Source organism: Diadema setosum, chromosome 10 (genome assembly GCF_964275005.1).
Source record: "Diadema setosum chromosome 10, eeDiaSeto1, whole genome shotgun sequence".
In the NCBI taxonomy this organism is placed as follows: domain Eukaryota; kingdom Metazoa; phylum Echinodermata; class Echinoidea; order Diadematoida; family Diadematidae; genus Diadema; species Diadema setosum.
This window is the reverse complement of record NC_092694.1, coordinates 33,528,551-33,551,923: the sequence shown is the minus strand read 5'-3', so window position 1 is coordinate 33,551,923 and position 23,373 is coordinate 33,528,551. Positions and strand designations below refer to the sequence as shown.

Here is a 23,373-nt window from a genome sequence, read left to right as displayed (position 1 = left end):
TCAGTAATACGCATATGATTTGTACAGTTCGTTTTCAACCATTTCTACTTCAGCCGAACGGGTGCTGTCTCTTCCGTTACAACGCTGCTGGCCCGGTCGCTCGCTGTCGGGATGAAGTTCCAGCCTCCAGTCCGGAGCCTTGCGCACGTTAGCGTACAGTTGGCTGGCACGTGGAGGCGGGGACTTTGTACCATTAGATGTTGGTGCAGTCTGCCTAGCACCTCCTTTCAATTTAGAAACAAAACAAAGACAGGATTGAACGCAAGACAAAATAATCATTCAGGGTGAAAATGAAAAAATGTAGATAACCATGATGAATGTGATGGTATTATGCTTGTATAGTCTGAACATCGGTTAATATTTTCATTGCAACTGATTGACAAATTGCCCTACATCGACGTAAATAAGCACTGAATTGATCAGTGTTTTTGTATATAGTAACCATGATAAAAAAATCATGGGCGTACATACTCGAGCAGGATTCGAACCTACGACCTCCTGATCACCGGACAGGCGTCATCTACCACTAGACCACCGAGCTTTCGCCCGACAGCAAGTGTTAGTTCTAATCCTTATAGCATGCAGCGGGTACTGCTTTTATTATTCAAATTAGTGAAATTCTTCCGTCGAGATGTTATTTCCATTGCAACTGATTGACAAATTGCCCTACATCGACGTAAATGACATCTCGACGGAAGAATTTCACTAATTTGAATAGTTATTATTTTGTTTTAATGCTTCAAAACTGTTTTACCCTTATTTCATATTGGGCATACAAAATGATTCAGATATTAAAGGGAAAGTACGTGGTATGGAGGTGAGCCCATCTGCATCATTAACCTTGTGTGACAAAATGATAACTAATAATAAACGAAAGAATAAGATTGTTATGAAGAAGAAGAAGAAGAAGAAGAAGAAGAAGAAGAAGAAGAAGAAGAAGAAGAAGAAGAAGAAGAAGAAGAAGAAGAAAAGAAGAAGAAGAAGAAGAAGAAGAAGAAGAGAAGAGGGGGATGAAGAAATCCTGTGGGAAGAAAGGAAGTAGGATATCTAAGAAATGAATTCCATGAAGAGAGAAAAGTGAGATGTAATAGAAGAAACAGAATAAGACGATGACGCTGATTATCCAAAAAAAAAAAAAAAAAAAAGAAATGGAAGAAAAGGAGGTGGAGAAATTTAGAGCAGAAAACGAGAAGGAGTAAAACTAATGTATAGATATCAAGGCATGTATTCATACAACTGTATCCCAATGCTGCTTATATACCACAATTACTTTCGATTACGACTGGTTTTTATTGCCACAAGGGACCAAAAAGACTCATCAAATTACTTACAACGTATATTAAGCAAGGAAAACAATAAAATGTACCCTGGAGATCAGGTAGATACAGGAAGCAAAAGCAGATAGATACCCGGTAGTGTATAGATAGAGAAAAGTAGAGAGACAGAGGGGAGAGAGAAAGACAAGGGGGAGGGGAGAGGGAGGGAGGGAGAGAGAGAGGGAGAGAGGAAGAGAGAAGGAGAAGGAGATCAAGGGGCGGAAATATTTTTATAGCCCGCGGGAAGTGCCTCTATCCCGTCCGTAGATGATACCTACCCGGTGAGGTGCTGTTTGCGTCATTCCTGTGTAACCAGTTGGCATAGGCGTTTCTGATGACACGGAATGGTGATCCGATGTTGGACAAATTCGACAAGGAAGTAACTTCTCCTCTTAGCTTTGCAGCCCTAAGAAAGAGCGCAATGGCATGAATAGAGTCGCAAGTATCTCTTACCAAGTGATGTATAAATCATGATCCCCTATGAAAACCTTCAAATATGTACATATTGCTTCTGTGAATATTGTGAATACGTTATATTATAATCTATATCATTGAAAGGACTGTCCTCGACTAGCCTGCACGCTATTGCCAGGGTTCTTTTTTGCCAAAACTGTACTTCAACTATTGATTGTTGTGACTATGTTGACGATGTTTGGTTTGGTAAATAAATTTCATTTCATTTCATTTCGTTTCATTTCAGAGTCAACAAGACTACGATATTTCAGTTGCGGTTTATTTCTATAATGATAATAATAAAAACAACAACAACGATGATGATGATAATAATACTAATACTACTATTAATAGCAATAGTAACAATGATATTAATCATAATCATAGTCATAATTATAAATTCATGCCATATATCAAATATTTTCCTATATTTTTCTTCAGATTGCTTGGATATTCACACACACACACACACACACACACACACACACACACACACACGCACACACACAACCTTCCAAACTAAGATTCTGCCAGGGACACCATCTGTCAATCACTGCAAAAATACGTATAATATGATTGACGAAAGACATCGAAATGCACCTCTCTTTAGACTGAGCATGTTGCTGAGTTTCAGCAACATGACTTGATTGTTTTCATGCAATGTGTTTTGTTCGTTGTCTCATTTAACATTGAAATATACAAGTTATGCTTACTCAAGGAGATGATGCATTCCAATGTCTTTTTTTTTATCAAATAATCTTCTTTTTTTTAAATCATATTAGTCTTTTTGTGGTGATTGACGATGGTAACATGGAAAAAAATCTTGATGTAGGACTTATTTCATTTCTTTAGGCGTATAATATCCAAATAATCTAAGAAGAAATAGTAATATATATATATATATATATATATATATATATATATATATATATATATATATATATATATATATAATAAATGACACGCATTCAGATATTCACTGGGCCACATGAGTGATGGTGAAAGTATCATAAATCAATACAAGGTGCCATGCATTTGCACTGCTGCATAATATGTAGGTCCTATATCGGGGCGAAAACCACAAATGCGGGCAAATTAATTGAGCATCTGGCAGACAAAGTTATCAAAAACATTGTATTGTTATTATTCAATCGTCGTCTGTACTCCTGGATGGTGGGATTTCTTACCTATATCTACGATGTAAAGCTAGCAGGACGATGATGAAGATTATGACGGTGAGGAAGAGACTTGTCGCGATGATGGCCGAAGACTCGGCACCTCCCTTCCGTCCTGACAATATTGGTAAGATGACAGAAGATATAACCAAGAGTAATCGTTTACGACAAAAAAAAAAAAAAAAAAAATACTTTCTCGAAGTCATATTACCATCTCGACACGCTATTATCATTTCATGCTGTAATGTTGCTAGGGGTTTAGAGAGAGAGAGTGGAGTCCTCTATTTCAAATTCATGGAATTCTTCTGTCGAGATATTGCCCTATAGATCGACATAAATAAGCACTGTATTGATCAGTGTTTTAGCAGTGACCATCATGACAAAAGAAATCATGGTTACACATAGGCTTGCTCGGGCAGGATTCGAACCTACGACCTCCTGATCGAGGACGGGTGCCATATGCCGTGGCGGATCCAGGCGGCTCTTTAAACTTTGTTAAAACAAAAGAAATAAAAAAGGGGGGTTGTGCCTGTTGTAAAGGTGTCCCCTTTTATTGAATTCCTGGATCCGCCCCTGTTATCCACTAGCCCACCGAGTTCCTCCCCCCCCCCCCCCCACAGCCAGTGCTGGTTCTAATCCTTGTAGATGCAGCGGGTACTATGTATCTGGAATCCTATAGTTTCTTGTCTTTTGTCGATCATTTTCCAACAAAGTCTAGTCAATCTAGTCCTTTGTCAGACATTTTCGTCATTTACAATTCAAATTCGTCCGTCACATTCGCTGCACACATAACAGCGAAAGCAATTTTTATCCTTCAGCGATCATTTTCGTCATTTAATTTATTTCCTTCACTTATTCATCTCATATCTTTTCATGTTGTGATGTTTTGTCATTTCATTTTTTCTGCAACCGTTCACTTTCCCACATTTTAGAAGTGACATACACACACGTTTACCCCATCCCCACACACACCTGCGTAAGATGCAATAACGTAAAATCAGTGAAATAAAAGAGCTCAAATCCAAATTTCCTGATTTTATGTTATTGCATCTTATGTATATGAAGCAAACTACATTCAACATGGAAAACAGCAAACACATAATGCCTTTTTTTTTTTTTTTTTTTGCTTTACATCAAAGCGGGATTCAACTCTATACATGTAAAATTGTCATTGATCATTTTTTCATTGCATTTCACTTATTTATTTATTTCATCAATTAATCAATGAATCACATTCGAAAACATAGACGTTGATTCATCATTAATCATGGATAACTTTGCACATGAAATGCAAGGAAATCATTGTGAAGGAAAACACAGAGATGATGAAAGGACAAATAAAATCAAAATACCATCATGACCGTATTGGAGGATCCCCAGTATTCAAAGCCGAGCGTAATATTTGGGGCCTCATCAAATACGCAAAGAAATAAAGTTTTAACATGCGATCGACGTATCTAACTGCGGCTAGCACAGTATTTCACACAACAAAACATCAATGATCTACGCAGGTGATGCTAAGAAAAAAGAAGGAAGGGATAGCTTTGATGGAAGATAATGAGAAAGAACAAGAGATAAGCCGTTGACAAGTTATGCCGGAATAAAGAAAGATATGTTTTCCACTATAAATTTGCACAGGGACGGGGAAAACGAAGGAACGGAATTTTAACTTAGGCGCACGCGCATTACCTTGTTATTTGATTTGACGTCGGCCTCATGCCAGAAAGGCCTTAACACCATAGACTTTGTACACTGTTAGGGCCCTTTTGGCATGAGGCCGACGTTGATTTGATTTAATTTGATTTGATTTATTGGTTCCTGCATTATTGTTGTAAATGAACACTATTATGTATAACATATTGTTGGTATCATACATAAATATTATGACAAAAGTTGTTTACAAAGTAAATTTTTCTCCATGCACTGGATTTACAATGTGTAACAAAACGTATAATGATAATGAATAATACACAAGGGCCGGGAACATCTTAAGCGTAGCTTGTTTATGTCTGCAGCCCCTTTTTATAGGAAAAAGTAAAATATACAGGATGGAAGAAAGGAGGAAAAAAGAAAGGAGAAGTTTGTTTGCCTTTACGTAGTAGGTTTACACAAGGTTATATCACCTGGATCACTGATCAGCAAGGCATAACAAAATACTTTGTCAGCCATGTGGAGATGAGTAGCTTTGTATAACAGGTCATGTTCGGTTACATTGGGTCCATTACATGAAAGTCTTACGAGAGATTTTTTTTTGCTCATAAAAGATACACGTATGAGAGACCTCAAGTAAGGTTTTTACTTCTTTACATAGCTACGTATGAGCGACTTTGGCCATTCTGAGATTTATGTAAAGACATAAATCATGCGATGACTTCATGAAAAAGGACCCATGGTTACGTAAATGATTTTAAGGGTGGCGATATTTCCATGAAGGAATTTCATGTACAGTACATTTCCAAGAACAAAGTCTCTGTTATCTAGAGAGCTACGTTCTCTTTATGACTTTCTCAACAGAATACATGTGAACTTCAAATATTACTAGGAAGAGAGTTTGAAATTAGATCCGGTGTGTCTGATAGAGTTCACAGTCATCATTGTTTTTGGATCATGCAAATGAAATTACTGAATCATTATTCAACAAGTGCTGCTAACTGTTCAGCCAGGGAAAGTGGAGCCCCATTTCCTCGGCTAAGGCGTGGTTGTATGGTCTATAGAAATCGTACAATTTGTTCAGGGCATCTTCTGAGATGTTCGGGTGAGGGCGCCCTTTTCCTGGATGCATGCATCGAAAATCTGGCCTTTCTGTCACGTTGGCGCAGAAGAAACCGAGTTCTGCTTCCTGGATAAAATGTGAGCGCCTGTAAAATGATGGCAAATCCAAGAAGCGCTCAATATCTCGCATGATAGGAAACGGATCCTCTGCAAAGGAATTCCCGTCAATGAAATGAAACTGTTTGCGCTGATAGATACATTGATTGAGCACAGATCGGATAGTCTCAATGTATTTACCCAGTCTAATAATAGTTTTTTCACTTTCAAGTTGGTGGGTATCAGGGTTGAAAACTGTCCTTTCAAACGTATTCCGGAATATCTCGCCTTTAAACATGTGTTCAAATGGCCCAATGGTATTCGTTGGTGCCCCTGAACGTGCGAGAATGTGTATGTAGTCCGAGACTGCTCGTTGTACAGGGTCTCGAAGAATGACGAGGAACTTGGCGTCTTTGGGTAGTACAGGTTTCAGGGCGAGGAAGATCGTTCTGTGTCCAGTCAGGAACCCGATGCTTCTCGTCATGGGGAGTTGAAACTGACTGGAGAAAGGCATCTTACTCACCCATTTGTTGACGGACGCATTATCGACATCATCGGCGGGAAATTTCAGTTCGTGAGATATGGAGATCGCTGGATGGAGGTCGAGGAATTGGGTGAGTGTCTCCGTGCCGCATTTCTTGTAGCCAACTACCATAGCACCCGGGATCCTACGTTTGCATTGCTTCACAGCCCGGAGCGCTTCCGGCAGCGGTCGCTTGAAGGAAGGTTTGTATATGTAGCACTGCTTAATGTCGGCTGCTCTTGATGGAGTAATAATGAGGCCATGCACATCACGATCTCTGTTGACGATAGGGGGCCTTAATAGCACTGTATCTTGGAAGCTTTTTGATGTGCGCGAGTATGAGTAAGTGAGAAGGGTGAAGATAGCCACACACAAGATCACGATGATAGAAAACTGACATCTACCAATTCTGGAAAAGGTTGACATGCTCCAGCTACCTAAAAGACACACGTCACAGTGTAAGAACGGAAGTGCGCCATCCCACTGAGTGTTCCAAAATGTCTACTCGATCAGCATGAGTTTGATAAGATAAGTGAAGTATCAGATGTGTTTCTCGCGCCTCGCTGTGGAGTGTTACTCGCGCGGAGCTATTAGCGTTTCCGAAGGCTCACGACAATAACCTCTCAAAACATAACGTTCCTCCTGCAGTTCTCCGAGAACTTTGATGCTCCCTGGCCATACGCTGTATGCTATTCTTTTTGACTGTCGATATTAAAAGAACACAGAAGTTGGTAATCCGGCCGCCTGTGCGAAAGCAGTGAAGCAGCCAGCTTACTTTATTCACTTTCCGCAGTCAATATCGATCGGGCATGAGTGCGTAGTGCCACAATGTGACCGGTTTACCTCGCTCCCCCTTTCTTTCATTAGCATTGAGGATGACGCCCACATTTAAGTTTTAATTTGAACTCAGCAGAGTGGGATTATTATAAGGAACGGGATAGGTTACCAGTCTCGCCCAGCAAGACAACAACACAAACCCAGGGTTTGGGCATACACCTGTACTTCGTACAGATGTGTTTTGTGTAGGATGCAAAATCTTTTGTGTTTGTAGGAGAGTGTCCAGAGTTGAGAGAGGGAATGTGAGAGTGGGCAGATGCAGAGCTTCTCCCTGAAGGATGTGAGGCTGAGGAGCTGCAATAGGCTCCTCTGTATGTGTATGTGTGTGTCACAGGGAATTTGGAGGCACTGAGGCTGATCGAGGCACACGTGCAAACTTGTAGGTTGGTTTTGCATGGCTGGTAGAACCAGAGCATTGCAGGCAGGGTGACTACTGGCGGCACAGGCCAGGACAAGCCTCATATTCATCGCAACTTTTGGCAGCACAGGCCAGCTAGGGGAAGCCCCAATTTCCCCAGCTTGACGCACCCCTTCATGAACTGTAAGTTGTCATATTATTTGTATTTTGTTATGTAGTTTTTGTATATCCAGTGTCAAAGTGGAGGAAAGCTTTTGATTGCTGATATTATTCATTGAGTAAAAGTGTTCCGTTTGGAAGATGGAAAGAGTTGTAATCCTTTGAAAAAGATTAGAAACACAATGATTATTTCACATAATAAATATTAAGTCTCCGAATTCATATGATGTTGGTAACGTAAGGAGAAATTAATTATAGTCTGAGAATAAGGCTATGCTATGCAGATATCGATAGCGAAAGCTCAAATCCTTTCACTGGAGTAATTTTTCAACTTATCGTGATCGCAATACTCGCAAACATGAATTTGGGTCATGAATGCAGACACTCTATAATATACATGAGTCTATGCGATGAGGGTGTACGGGAACCCGGTTTTACCAGGTTCCCGTAAGGAATGGGATAAATGGGCCCATGAAGACTCGGGGACATTTCATGAAGCATTTTGTCCGACAAAGTTGTCGGACAAATTTGCTCTCAGCCAATCAGATGCAAGGATTTTAGTAGCTTGTAACACAGAAAAATATACGACCAAAACGCTTCATGAAATGCCCCCCCCCCCCCCCCGAACACAGTGACGTAATTGTTCAAATTCATAGGTGACTTTTTGGCGCCACTTTAGGCAAGAAGACCAACAGGATGACGAACTACCCGTGTAACGTCTTCCATAGGCACCCAGCTGGCTACGTGAGAGTGTGGAGGCGACAACCTGTTTCCATGGGTAGGTTAAACAAACCTCAAAACACAGCACCACTGTCAGATAGGAGCGGAGTACAAAATTGCATGTCATGTACACAACATATGAAAGAGAACTCTCAAGCAGCAAGAACCTTGGATGGATTCTGGACTCACTGTTTCGATTCCGAGAACGGTTTTGCGTCCTGTGATGGACGCTTAATCAGCTCGCCTGATTTGGTGGCGGGAAAACGTCGTTGCCGATCATCAGCGCCGACGACGCATTGCCGAAGTTTATTTGTTTGTCTGTTTTAGTTCCATCTGAGAAGATGACTCGATACCTCGTGATTATTAGGCTGCAATAGCTGGTTTTCCATGGGGTCTAGTTGGATGTTACGCGGGAACACCACTATGTTCACCGGGGTAATTAAGCACCCTGCTCTTTGCGATGAATGGGTGATGTGGGATCTTTTACGTCCGTGAGTTGTGCTTCTCTCACACACGGTACCTCCATATTACTTTCTATCCGAAACACTGAGTGTTTTGTCTCTTACAAGAGGGGATGGTATGATTACACAGAACATTTCTCACTGGGATTCGGGAATTGAATCCGGGTCATTTCCTGACATAGCGGAAGAGCTATTAAACGACACCTATAAATGCACACACAGACGCACACACACGTACTTGCTGATTCCCACCACTGAGCCCGGATCTGCGAGGTCGCACGTGGAGATAGGTCTTCTTGCTCTCCACAGATGTCTGACATCCTACCTAAATTCTCATTACATTTTTCACACACGGGACCTCCATTTTACTTCCTATCCCAGAGACGGAGTGTTTTGTCTCTTACAAGAGGGGATGGTATGATTACACACAACATTACTCAGTGGGACTCGGGAATCAAATCCGGGTCGATCCTTTGGATCGTGAGACAGACTCGCTTTAAGTTCCAACTGAGCTATTTCAGCGCCCTTACCGACGTTATTGCTCGGAGTCAGTCGTCGAGGAATTATACGTGTACAGAGCTCTCCAAACGAGACGACTGCTGAGGAAGCGTTCATGATAAGACGTGAAACCGTTCTCGAAATTAAAATAGCAGGTCCATATGCGATGATTTCTACTCTGTACCTTGCTATATCTTAAATATATCATAAATAATTGTTCAATTTCATAATAACGTTTCACAACTTTCTGTAACGACGGTAAAGAAGATTTTCCATCTTTACGTCTGGTAGTAAATATATAATAGTTGGTGTATATAAAGACAATATAGAATTCACTGTACTGAAATAGTCATTTGGAATGTCAAATACGAACCTATATTGTGTTAGAGCAACCTCATCCTTCAAATCGAATCGCTGGAAATGTCAAAACAAAACAAAACAAAACAAAACAAAAAAACACAAAGAAAAAAACGCCGAGTGTGAAGGGCGAAGGACGAAACAAATCCGAAGAGAGAGTGAACATGAAGTGCACAGGTTAAAGTCAGACAAACGATTTTTCTTCTTCACAGTATTAAATTAACACCGAAAAATATAAGTTAAAAAAAATGAACATGATATTTAGTTAAGAGTGGATCTGAATAGGAACGTGGCAAAACTTCCAACAACAATTCGAAGTACTTTTTCTTTTGATAACAATGATTTATCTTATAAAGTTTGACGGGCGCTACCCCATGCTAAAATTCCGTATAATAGATAAGGTAATACTGAGTATTAAAGAAAAATACATGGTTTATTAAAGATTTGTTTTTCTTTCAATTTGGTCAGTTTATGTACAATTACAACACGAATGTTAATGTTTCCATGAAATCAATCTTTTCATGATTTCCCAATGGGGCGGCCTAGTGACTTTCATTTCCCTCTCTTTAGAAACTTATTAGCTCAGAATATGTTTATATATATACCGGCCCTAAATTTTGGAATTCATTGAGTTGTGAAATGAAAAATTCTCCATCTTTATACTCTTTTATGCGTAATTTGAATTTTTGGCTAAATTCTTGTCGAGATATTTGAAGAGTTTGTTCGCAAAAACCGATAAGTCCATTTTTGAAGATTTTGAAGTAATGTCTCTGTCATAAAGTACAAAGTAATACCTTTCAAATGATATATCGGTCACTACATATAAAGGTACATTTTTAAAGTTATGGTCAAAAGAAGTAAAATTTTTCTTATCATTCTCTTTATTTTTCTTGACCTTTATATAAATATCTCCATTTGGCAAATATGGACTTATCGGTTTTTGCAAACAAACTCTTCATTTATTTCCGTTACTTATATAGGTTACAGCAAACATAAGGTTCATTTTCAGTCATTGAATTCATCATTACGCAGTGAAAACGGCATCACTACGCAATGAAATCTTATTTGCATTATTTGCACAGCTGCTGCATGCAGTCACCTGCTGTCCGAAGCACCTCCTCAATCCCCTCTTCCGTTTCTCTTGTTCAGCGTGTAGGTATTCTTTCTCTTTATTTCTTTCCTTTCTTCCTTTAATTTCCTTTTTGCCCCATTCCTTCCAATCGTCTCTCCCTCAGTTTAGTCATGTCATGTTGTTGTGTTTCTGCTGTTTCGTTCCATTCTGTCTTAACTATTTCTGTCACGACTGTGTTTAGTATTTGTAATTATAGCAAGTGTCTTTAAAGTAACACTTGAGTGGTTCACAATATACAAGCATCGCTTTTTAGCGGACCTCTCAGTTCTCGTTTTCCCCTCTAAACATAACTAAGTAATTTGCCGGAATGTATGTATGTCTCTGTTTGTTAATTATCGTTTTTCTTTTACACATTCTCATGTATATTTATGATACGATTCCTGATTTATTCTGTGTTATGTGTAGTTAGAAGAAAAAAAAATGAGAATGGCAATAAATGAATTGACTTGACTTGAATTGAATTGAATTGAATTGAACTGGTTTCTCTTTTCTTTTTTTTAATGTCATTGCACTAACGCATGGACTACTTACTCAATATATATATATTTTTACACAGGCATATGTGTACATACATTTTTCCCCGTCGTTCATTGGTTTTGATAAAGTTAGATTCCGTTTCTCTTGCGGTTTTGGAACTTGAAGAAGTTCATCAGCACATGTTTTATCAAAAAATCTACACCTGTTAGTGAAATCTTTTTGTTTTAATATCTAAAAGCTCCTCTTGATAGTTTTTATACTGCGTTTTACTGCAGATATAACAGAAAAATAATCCCAAAATAAGTGCATTGAATAAAATGTTTATGAATTAAGAATGTTTAATATTCGTTTAACAGATGATGAATTCCCACAGTATCTCTATTGATCTAAGTATGTTTAACAATAACATCTCCATTGATCCTGATACAAGAATCAATCCAAATAACCTGGCTGTGGATATAACATTAAGGGGGGGGGGGGGGTTCAAGGAGAAGACTAATTTGCTCCAGCAAACGAGAATATAATTATCTTATAAATACATTACTGACATTTCGTATATCTTTGGAATCTATAAATTTCAAACCAGAAATAAATCTCCACCAAGATCTTTCATTATATATATTTTCATTTATTGCATGTGTATATCTGTCTTTTCATTTCTGAAGCGCCATGAGCATGATAAGCACTGAACGGTTGACATGTACGCTATACAAGTAGCCACTATTATTATTATTATCATTATTATTATTATTATTATCATTATTATTAGTATTATTACTACTACTACTACTAATACTACTTCTACTACTCCTACTACTACTACTACTACTAAAGCAAGGACACATATCCAGCTGCCTCTACTGTCGGGATTCAGTTTAACCCATACTATTTTCAGACTCGAAATCATTGATTGTATATGTAACATTCGCAACCCTCCTTCACTATAACCCCCACAATAATTACGACTTATTTTATCATCAGGTTTCTTGCACCATATAATGGAATATGTCACACGTTTGATCTATTCTATAAAAGCATGTGGAATTTTAGGAAGTGCTGAAAATACGAATATAGATTGAGATATACCTTGTGATTTGACAAGAGTAATTTTGCCTATTATAGTACCTTGTCGAATATGTAAATCAAGCAAATGAAACATCTGGAAGATTGTATTTGTAACATCCTATGTCTATGATATCTTTTCTTGCGATTTTATACATTAAAAAATCAGTACATCAATTACTTACATGCTTCTCGTAAGAGAGTTTGTATTTTTTTACATTAAAAGTTGTGTCTGCAGCCTAGATGCTTATCTTAATTTCAACATCATTGAGTGTGATGCCCTTAACATTATTAGCTCTCTTGATCCATAAACTCTTTATCTCTTGACGGATTACAAACAGCAGCAGGCTAAGGGCGCATCCTTGGCACATGCCTAGCGTAACATTAAAAAAAAAACACTCGGGGCATGACGATTGTTTAAAACACACGAAGAAATATCGGTATACATGATCTGTATCTCAGAAAAGTTGCAATCCCCAAATTGAAATATTTAGAGTTTGAAACATATAAAGGAACATTCCAGTTTATCAAATGTCATTTCTGCGTCTGCTAGAAGCATAAACCCCGCAGCCTCAGAGTCAAATCATTTGTAATGCCAATCTAATGTTTTCACCAATTAAACGCCACTTCAGAAAACCGGTCTGATCAGAACTAATTATCTCAGTCAAAACTTTCTTCAGCTTTTGAGTAAGGCAATAAGCCAAAAGTTTATGATTCGTGTTAAGACTTGAAATCGGTGGCTAATTCCTCAAAAATAATAGGTCATGATTTTTTGGAGGAATATTCAGATGATAGGTTGCTTTTTTACTTGGTAAGAGCATATATTTGACAGCACAAAGAGAAATGTTAAATCTTTGCAGTAGCACTTCTCCTAGATCTCTGAAAAGAATGTAAAATTCACAGGGAAAACAACCAGTTCGGAGAGTTTTATTATTTTTCATAATTTTAGGATTATCTGAACACTCATTGAGTGTCATCCAACCTTCACATTTTCCTTTTTCATTCTGATACACTTTAACATCCTTGACATTATTTGGTAACGAATTTCCAAACTCTGTTTGTGTGTGTGTGTGTGTGAAGGGGTTCTCAACAGGTATATATCAATTTAGAATAATATTTAACAGTATTCAAAATATCTTTAGTGGACAAAAAAAAAAATAACCATCTTCATTGCAAAATTTGGAATGAAGTTTTTGTCTTGATAACTCTTTTCCAAATGAAAGATGCCGTGTTCTTCTCACCAAGCTCCGGATCTAACCATGACACAATACGTTTGTTTTTTGTTTTATTTTTCTGAAATAAAGCATCTAATAATTCATCTCTGCAGAGTTTAATACAAGTACCCTGGAAAAGAGAATCAGAATATACTAGAAATGTCGCTATGGCGACAGGTATGCATCCGCCATAATGCCCGATTCTCCTAATAGGTCTAGATAGTACATGTGGACAATGTGTGACTACATTTTCACAAAATTGGCAAAAATATTAAAATAACAAGTTTGTCACAAATGTGTTGAATGTTCACCTTCCTTGACCTAGGTTTAATTAGATGAATAGGAGAGCATGTATTTGGGGATTTAAGGACTTTAACTTGACTTTGACCCATTCATACATTTATGCATCGAGTAATTTTCAAGGTACCGGTATGGAGAAAAAGTGCAATTTCTGTATTGAATAGTAAATCGTTACCATCTTCATCTGGCCTTTGACCCTAAAATTCATAAGATAATCACTTTCAGGTAGAACATGCATAAATATGTAGTAAGTTTCAAGATAACTTGAGCCACTTCCGAGATATGGAGGAAAAAGTTAGTTCAGCACGTTCACTTGATCTTTGACCTTTTGACCTTTTAGGCAAAAAAAAAAAAGAGAAAGAAAAAAAAAAAACTTTCCAGAGAATTTCTATTAGGTTGCATATGCATACTCCAAGTGTAAAAAAAAAAAAAAAAAAATATATATATATATATGTATATATATAAAATCCTGCTGGCATTGCATAAACATGAGGGAAATAGTAAAATTTTGAAGTGTTGCACTTGACCTCTGACCTAACCTTTGACCCCAAGAACCCTACATTCTCTAGATAATCACTGCCAGTCAGTACATGTATATACTATGTTCCATGAAGATACCTTGAACAATTTTCCAAGGTACGGAGAAAAAAAAAAGAAGTTTTAATGTTTTTACTTGACCTTCTGACCTTTGACCTTTGACCTCATGACCCAAACTTTCACCAGAGAATCTTAATTGGGTAATACATGTATACACTAAGTTTCAAGAAAATATCTTCAGGCATTGCATAGATATGGTGGAAATAGTGAAATTTTATGTATTTGACCTTGTTCTTTTGACCTTTGACCTTGAGCATGTGCACCCAAAAGTTGACAGGCACAACTTCACCCCCTAATACACATACATGCCAAGTTTCATTAGGATACCTCAACAGGTTTTGATAGTTACCTTGTCCACAAAATTCATTACGGACGGACGGAAGTACGGACGGACGGACAACCCGAAAACATAATGCCTCCGGCACCACTTCGTGGCGGAGGCATTAAAATACCTTTTTCGTTTAATCTGTTCCGTTTTGCATTCTGAATATTATGTCACGAGTAATTGATCGCACTTGACATTTAAAAAAAAACAAAAACTGTTTAGACCTCAAATTGCAGAGAAAGAAAAATGCCTTCTTGAATGTCATTTCGAAACAAATCAATATAATTTCAGCCATGTAAAAGGAATGTGTTAAACTTTCAGAATCCACGTCTTCTGATTTCATGCACTACATTGAAATTGAGAGATATAGCAGAGTGATCCGTTTTAAAACCCGATGTAAGTTCACATTTATCAAATGAAATTTGAAATGAGGGAACGTCCTCTTTTACAGTTTTTTATTACAGATACTTAGAAGGCAGATAGAAACTCTCTAATAAACAACATGAAAATAGATCGCTGACAATTCGGAAAAGAGCTCTGTGTTGTCATCAAAGAGGTAGTATGTTTTGTCAAACAATAACTTAACGTGCTTGCGGTTATAAGAGAAAGTGAATTGTTTACACTGAGTCCATCATTTTTATCATTATTTTTTCTTATTCCTCATTAATCAGGCCAGAATATGCTCTCTGTGCTATTTGTATCCCATACTGAAACCAGGAAATGCACGATTGCCAAAGAAAATATTCATCATTGTGCCTGTTTACGTGGACTAGTTGGGACGAATTGGTGGAGGCGGTGAGTGGATCCAACATTGCAGCAAAACACAAAGCAAAAAACACAAAACAACACAAAACAAAGCAAAACAAAACAAAAACAACATAAAACAAGCATATGAAAATCTTTGTGAAAAAAAGCTTATACAAAATGTATGTGTATATATATGAAGAGTTTGTTCGCAAAAACCGATAAGTCCATATCTGCCAAATGGAGAACCTTGTATTGAACTGACGAATTATATCATTTGCTGCATTGTAATCTGTCGCCTTTATGGTATTCAATGAAAACATTGACACCACACCAAGGGAAGATGATGTATACAAGATTACGTGAATATTAAAAATGACAAGAAATGACATTGCAAATAAAACAACACCGTCCGGCCTGATCGGGACCCTCTTTCCATGCATAAACGTTTTATGTGTCTTAATGTACGAGCGGGCTGTACGCAAATCAAGCCACGCTTTTAAGCTGTAGCCCTTGTTTACGGTTGTATTGCTGACACGTTTCTGCTGTACATTGTGTAAAGGCAATGAAGAAAGATATTTTGTTAACAGCTGATGTTTATATATATGTATGGCTCCAACAATGTAGGCCTATGTATATATATATATATATATATACATGTACAATGTATGTTCATATACAACGATTATACAGGAATCAATAAATTAAATCAAATCAAATCAATACACAAACCTGATTTTATAATATTAATAAATGAGCAGTCAAGGACGGTATTAGTTGCATTCGCGTGCACACAGTAACGCGTACACGGGTTTGGTCATTCCAACGTATAAACGAATAAAAGTAAAACATTTTCTTTGCAACATGCTTCATCAAAAACTTCTCACGTTTCACCTTCAGAAACAGCCATAGACTACTCATCTATATAAGATGTCAATCAAATATTTGATTTTGTAATGAACTTGAAATTCTCGCATTTCCTTCAATATCTCCACATTTGAAATCTACACTCTCACACCTATATTTGCGCATATATACAATAATCTGTAGAATATATATATATATATATATATATATATATATATATTCATATATGTAACATATGTGTACTTATATAGATGTATGATATATGATATATTGTATTTATATGATATGTATAATCTATGATATTTGTAGAAATGTAATACAGAAGCAAAAACACAAATGCATAAAAAAGTGACAAAATCAGATTTTATATTAGATATATACATAATCGTAGTCCTATACATACACCTTATGCATTTTGTGTTTTTGCTTGTGTGTTTACATTATATAATTAGCATATACTCGAAAAATATAAGTGTAAACAAGATGCACGCATTGCATTCCTGACCTACCCAAAAGTCGTATGTCTGCAGACGTCGTCCCTTGGTTGGTTCCTGTTCTCGACGTCACTTCCGGCGCACTTCCAGTGGTTTTAGTACTGACAGGCCTTCCGCTCGTACCACCATTGGCCGCGGTTGCCCGGGAATGAGGGGTTGTCGACTGTGTGGAGTGTCTCACATCTCTAGTCTCCGTGACCGTAGCCATCTTCCTTGGAATCATAGTGGTCTGTCGCTGCCGTTTGGTTGTCGTAGGTGCCGATGTGCCTGCAACGAGTGTGGATTTTGTGTTAGCGTGTGTGTTAGTGTCAGTGTGTGTGTTAGTGTCACGTTGGTTAATGTAGACGTGTGTGGGCGTAAGTGTGTGAGTGTGTGTGTGTGTGTGTGTGTGTGTGTGTGTGTGTGTGTTTGTGAGTGTGTGTGTGTGTGTGTGTGTGTGTGCGTGAGTGTGTGTGTGTGTGTGTGTGTGTGTGTGTTTGGTTCAGGATAGAAAGACGTTTGGAAACAAATTTAATTTCTAATTACAATATACTGTAAAATGAGGAATGTTCGCGTGAATGAAGAATGTTCAATCTTGATTCCGCAAGATTGACGAAATGAAAATGCACGGGAATTAAAGTTCTTGTCAGCATTACGACCACATCGTGCATTGAATGTCGGAGACAGCCATAGGCTCAAATTTTCAAAAATGTCATGCCGCGAAATTATCATGTTTTACAGTACAGCTGTATCGCATGAAGTTACAAGTTTGATATACCACAGGTGACACGTAAAAGACAAGAACACCAAAGCTTATTTTATAATCAAATTTTGTTGGTATATATATATATATATATATATATATATATGTATATATATATATATAATTATATATGTTTGTAGGGTGTACCTGTTCTTTTTTATTCATGGATGGGTGAATATTGGAGCGATTCGTCTTAGCAGGCGAATTTTAACCAAAATCAGATGGACTTGCCAATGTGACACCCTGAAGTTTTGCATTTACCTTGAATTTGTATAATCGTCACATCATCCACGGCTATCATTCCAGTCCCTTTCGCTGTGAAAGTAATCTGAAACAGGGAAATACACGTAAAATGATCAGTGTAAAGTCAACTTTGATTGTTTTGCTTCGTGCAAAACGAAAGAGGAAAGTGCGGGGGGGATTTCCCATTGTTTTTTTTTTTTTTTTTTCACAGAACAACCAGGATATACACACACACATGGAGTCGGGTCTAACGGGGAGCTTTTTGAAGTCGTAGAATAATATTTCCTAGGTGAAGTTGCAACACATGCAAATAAATGGGGTCTCGAGAACTGTAAGAGTGTAACTTCTAAGAGCTCTCTCTCTTTTTCTTTTTCTTTTAAAGTTATGGCATTGACACCAGATATGGGAAATCAAATAACACGATTTAAGGGAATGAACCAACCAAAATTACGTGTTTGCTAACAACGTTTTATAAGATATGGGAAGATGACGATGCTGATCCTGAATTAATAAACTTGAATGTAGGATAATTCTTACAATATGTGTTTATGGGCTGTGAGTTTGCATCTTCATCTCTATGAGAGTGTGATTAGAGTCAACATGACCCTTAATGAGAAGAATTCCCCTTAATGAGATTAAAAAAAGTGCGTGGCTAACCCTAGGTGTTGAGCAGTAGAAATTGATTTCCTGGGATCCAGTCCATCGCGAGTTACGTCTCCTAATGATACGTGGTCTCCCGCACACAGTTACTGTCAGGGTGCTCGGGTTGGGCTGCCAAATCTTGAGGTCAAATGACAATCTTCCCGCCGAAAGTCCCACCAATGGCGACTGCGGAATTTGAAACTGAGCCCCGTTGGCCGTGCCCCTGGCTCCAGCAATGAAATAACCCCCTGCAAAGCGATTTACAGGCAACCGCGAGGTAAGGACGTTACAGATAGATACGACTATTATGGTAATAATAATAATAATAATAATAATAATAATAATAATAATAGTAATAGTAATAATAGTAATAATAATGATAATAATAATAATAATAATAACAATAATAATAAAAAATAAGAATAACAACAACAACAACGATTAAAAGAAGAAGAAGAATAGGAAGAAGAAGAAGAGGAAAGAAAGAAAGAAACATAAAATGTAATTGTAAAAAACACCCGGAACTCAAGTCTGGTTTTTCCTACACAGGGCCGTGCATTTTATTGTTCAGTACCCCGCCTTCATTTCTTTACGTAGGCCCATGCACTGATATTATCATTCCAGCATTAGACACAGTGGACTCGGACGTAATCTTTTATTACGGTTTATGTTTCCCTAAATCGGTGCCGGGGCTTTCATTGCTACACGATTTGGTTTTTATTCATCTTTACAAATTCAACATGAAGTATAGAATATTTAGTATTGACGGTATATATAGTGAGCATTCATTTGAAGTTCGAGGAATGAGCGATGTCGGGACTTAAAACTGATATTATAGGATAATGAGCTGCTGATTAAATGTGCTACACAGCATGTATATCTCATGTATATATGCGATATACACCTCTTTTCAGCTTGTGTTGCATTATCTTTTCAGAACCGCTGCAAACATTTTTTTTTTTTTTTTAAGTTTGACATAAAACCAATGTAAACCGAATGCCGATAAAACAACACAATTCGCAAGACCGAATTTATTACTGGTCTTGAGATTGATTTGCATTGATTTTGTGTCATGTGAATGTTACAGTCTTTATGAACTGAACTCATAATTTATGCGTTACTTTACATTGTCATGGATGTATGTTGCAAATGCAACACTGTATAATTTGTGTGGGAAGTTGATAAATGAAATGACGTGAAATGAAATGAAATTAAAGTGCACTAGAATGCAATCCCATCTCCCTCCTCCTTCTCCTCCTCTTCCTTTTTGCTCTTTTACCCTGCTGGCATCTTACTATGCTTATGTATAATATCATACACATATTGAAAAAAAGGGGACTTCAACCAAATCTTACCTCCTTTTTCATCATTGCGCTGTCTTCCATGAGGTCCGTATCCACTTGCCACTATCCACTCCTCGGATTGAATACTACAAGTTTCCAAGTCATTATTGAACCCAAAGAGCCATTTTCTCCTCCCGAAATCGCAGGAAAATTCTAGAGAACAAAACCAAGGATTACTTGCTTCAATGATATTCAAATTGCTGTTGTTCATTCATTCATTCATTCATTCATTCATTCATTCTTTCTTTCTTTCTTTCTTTCTTTCGCTCACTCTTTTTTCATTTTCATTTCCAAACTATACATGTGAATATCACACACGTCAAATACCAATAAAACCCACTAAATTCCTATTGTGGGAATAAGCAAAGGTTTCATAATAAACAAAAATGACCAATCATTATGGCATAATACACTGTTCCCATGATTGGAAAACTATGGAATAGATAAAAAGGAATAAAGGATATCTCTTCTTGATTATCATATGTGTCATCAATGTCCTATATTTTCCCTACACTAACTTCTCTATTTCAATGTAAGTTCATGGTATGAACAATTTTGTAATAATACTAATGGAGGATTTATATTTCTATGAAATCACAACATATAACACTGTCGTTCGTATTTCCTAAAACTTGCACTTGGTTTTTCACGAATCTTTCTGCACGTGCGGAATCCACAACGATAATATTTGGGGAGACTTCTCCTCTTTTTCTGTACATCTAACTCCGGGGTTTGTAGCTACCTCATCAGTCATTGTTTGTCTGTTAATTGTTTGTTTGTTTGTTTGTTTTCATTTTCCATCTGTGCAAGGCATGCTCGCTGGACAGCTCATAATACCGAACTGGTGGTAGTCTTCCATGGGTTCCAATGTTGTTGTTAGACTTTTCCTCGGACTTCTCTCGTGTGTACTACTTACGTTTCTGCGTTTATTGAATTCACATAGTTATGTATAGGATAACTTGTCATAATTATATAATAGTCATATTGCCAAAATAGATAGTCATTAAAGAGAAATTTAACCCCAAACATAATACGTAGATTCCATGAACACAGATGTGTTAGTTGTAGACACGAGTAAAGATCGAGGAAAATTTGGAAAAAGTGAAAGTTATGAATCTTCTTTTCTTTTCCTTTTTTCTGTTAAATCGATATGTTATTAACGCTGGATAAGAAGAAAATAACAACCTGTGATTTTAGTACATTGCAATAGTATAATGAAACTATAAGGAAAATTCCAAATGTTTTGTTTTTGTATAATTCTCTATCGCATAATGAAAGAGCTGCACTCGATGTAGGCCTACATCTTCCAGGAGGCAAAAAATAATGATACTTACTTACATCTTACTTACATCTTACTTACATCTCGAAAGAATGTGCACTTTCAATTAGAAAAAAAAAAAGAAGGAATTTACTGAAATTCTCCTTGTTTTTTATTCATTATCATTATTATTATTTGTATTGTTGATCAACTGTGACGTCACGAACTGTTGCAGTATTCTTTCCAGGGATGAAGGGGCATAGATGTTGCCAAAAGAGATTCAAAACTACTCTGCTTGAAAGAACACAGGGTCCCACAGTGTTTCCCAATGTACTTACATAGTTGACTACGTGAAAACGCTTGCATTTAACAGTGTGAAGATGATTTCACACTGTGGTTTGGTTTTTCATGGAGAGTTCACAAAGTAATGTTCTGTTTCACAATGTGAATTAATGATTCACAATATGAATTGATCATCTACAATGTGTTCACATTGTTAAAACCCTCGAATTTAACAGTGTGAAGAGATTTCACACTGTGTTCACAATGTGTTCACACTGTGTTCTTTCCAACAGGGTATAAAAATGCATGGTCTAAACCAATTCTTCAAACCTTAATATTGAATTTGAAGATCCTACTAGTAACATCGATGTATTCGCTGAATCCACAAGGCTCAACTAAATTCGATTTTAACTTGAGTTAATGGTAAGAATCTCGAAGGATTTCCCACAGTTTGAGAACTTAGCTGGCACTGCTGGAATAACCGTGCTAGCAACTTCCTCCTATTTTGATCATTCTCGTGCAATTCCCATCGTTGCTGGATTTCCTCAACTGCGGTTATTGAAAGTAGTACTCTATCATATCCACTTCTCGAGGCCCTTACATGGAAACTGCAAAACTCGTCAGTTTAGTGGAAATCATAATACCATCAAAGCTCAATTATAGCAGTATTGAATGGACCCTTAAAAATAATGTGTGGATTTGTCTACTTTTTCCTTCAAACGTGTTTCACATCGACTTCAATATTTCTCCATTGTTTCTCTCACATTCATTTATTCTCTGACAATGGAGCAAAAACTTTCAAAAAAGCACGTCATAGTAGATTCTGTTTCCCTTCAGCTTATCATAATTATATTATGTATTACACAGATCTGTCTTTACTCTGTGTTTTGTCATGATTTTTTTTTATGGTGAACAAATAAAATTCAATTCAATTCAATTCCATTCATCAAATGATGCAGCAACACAATGTGAAATAACCACAATCAGAAAGACAATGTCTACTCACCAGGGACAGTTGATTGACTTACAACAAAGAAACAAGCAGTCTGAAAGAAAATGATGTATAATCGTACCATGTCCATGATTTCTGATCTGCAAATTTCGCAGCCCCTAATGCGTAGATGAAATGTGGAGGCTTGTTTGGAACTGCAGTATAAAATCCAACGTCAGGGGCATTGCCTACAAGGCCCAAAGCGAAAAGCGAGCCAAAATGAGAATGACTCCAGTCAGGCGTGTTTTCTCAACGAAGTGGGAATCATGAGAACGGTGGTGGAAATCCGACACCACTTTAAAGGACAAGTTCACCTTCATTATAATACGGATTGAGAGAATGTAGCAATATTAGTAGAACACATCATTGAAAGTTTGAGTTCAAAAGTTATGAATTTTTGAAGTTTTTGTGCAGTCACCGCTGGATGAGAAGACTACTGCAGTGTATGATGTCACATGCGTACAACAATATAAGGAAAATGTAAAGAGAATTTCACAAAATTTCATCTTTTGAAAAAAGTACACATTCCCCCGACTCATTACTGACATATGTTATGGGTGATATTATTCCCATTGCCTTTAGAAAGAGACAAGTCAGGTGCTCTTTTATTATGCGAAAAAAAGTGAAAATATGTTGAATTTTCTTTACATTTTCTTTATACTGTTGTACTCATATGACATCACGAGCCTTAGTAGTCTCCTCATTCAGCGGTTCCAACACAAAAATTCTAAAAATTCATAACTTTTGCATCGATTGTCCAATTTTCCTCAAACTTTCACTGATGTGTTCTACTAATATTGCTGCATTCTCTCAATCCTTATGTTTATGAAGGTGAACTTGTCCTTTAAGTTGGAGGAAGAATATCCACTTTTTCCTGGGAGGAAGCCAGCGTGTCAGGTATACATATTGTAGAAGTGGAGATGAAAATGAAAGTGTGAATGGGAACTAGAATGGGGGGGGGGGGGGGTGGCACGAAAAGAACACAACAAAGGCAC

The 23,373-nt window shown here is 37.3% G+C and overlaps 2 protein-coding genes across 2 annotated transcripts; both read right to left on the bottom strand.

Annotated features, from left to right (window-relative positions):
- On the bottom strand, nt 1-22,469 carry LOC140234031 (uncharacterized). The gene is made up of 8 exons (XM_072314112.1): nt 22,394-22,469; nt 19,860-20,000; nt 18,520-18,752; nt 17,881-17,947; nt 16,893-17,144; nt 2,957-3,059; nt 1,595-1,722; nt 1-224 (listed from the first exon to the last, which is right to left on the bottom strand). The coding sequence occupies exons 1-8, from the start codon at nt 22,467-22,469 to the stop codon at nt 1-3; spliced, it is 1,224 nt and encodes a 407-aa protein (XP_072170213.1).
- LOC140234387 (heparan sulfate glucosamine 3-O-sulfotransferase 1-like) lies at nt 5,592-6,701 on the bottom strand. Its single transcript, XM_072314437.1, has one exon. It carries the CDS (start codon nt 6,699-6,701, stop codon nt 5,592-5,594), a length of 1,110 nt encoding a protein of 369 aa, XP_072170538.1.
- Nucleotides 22,470-23,373: the final 904 nt, after the last annotated feature.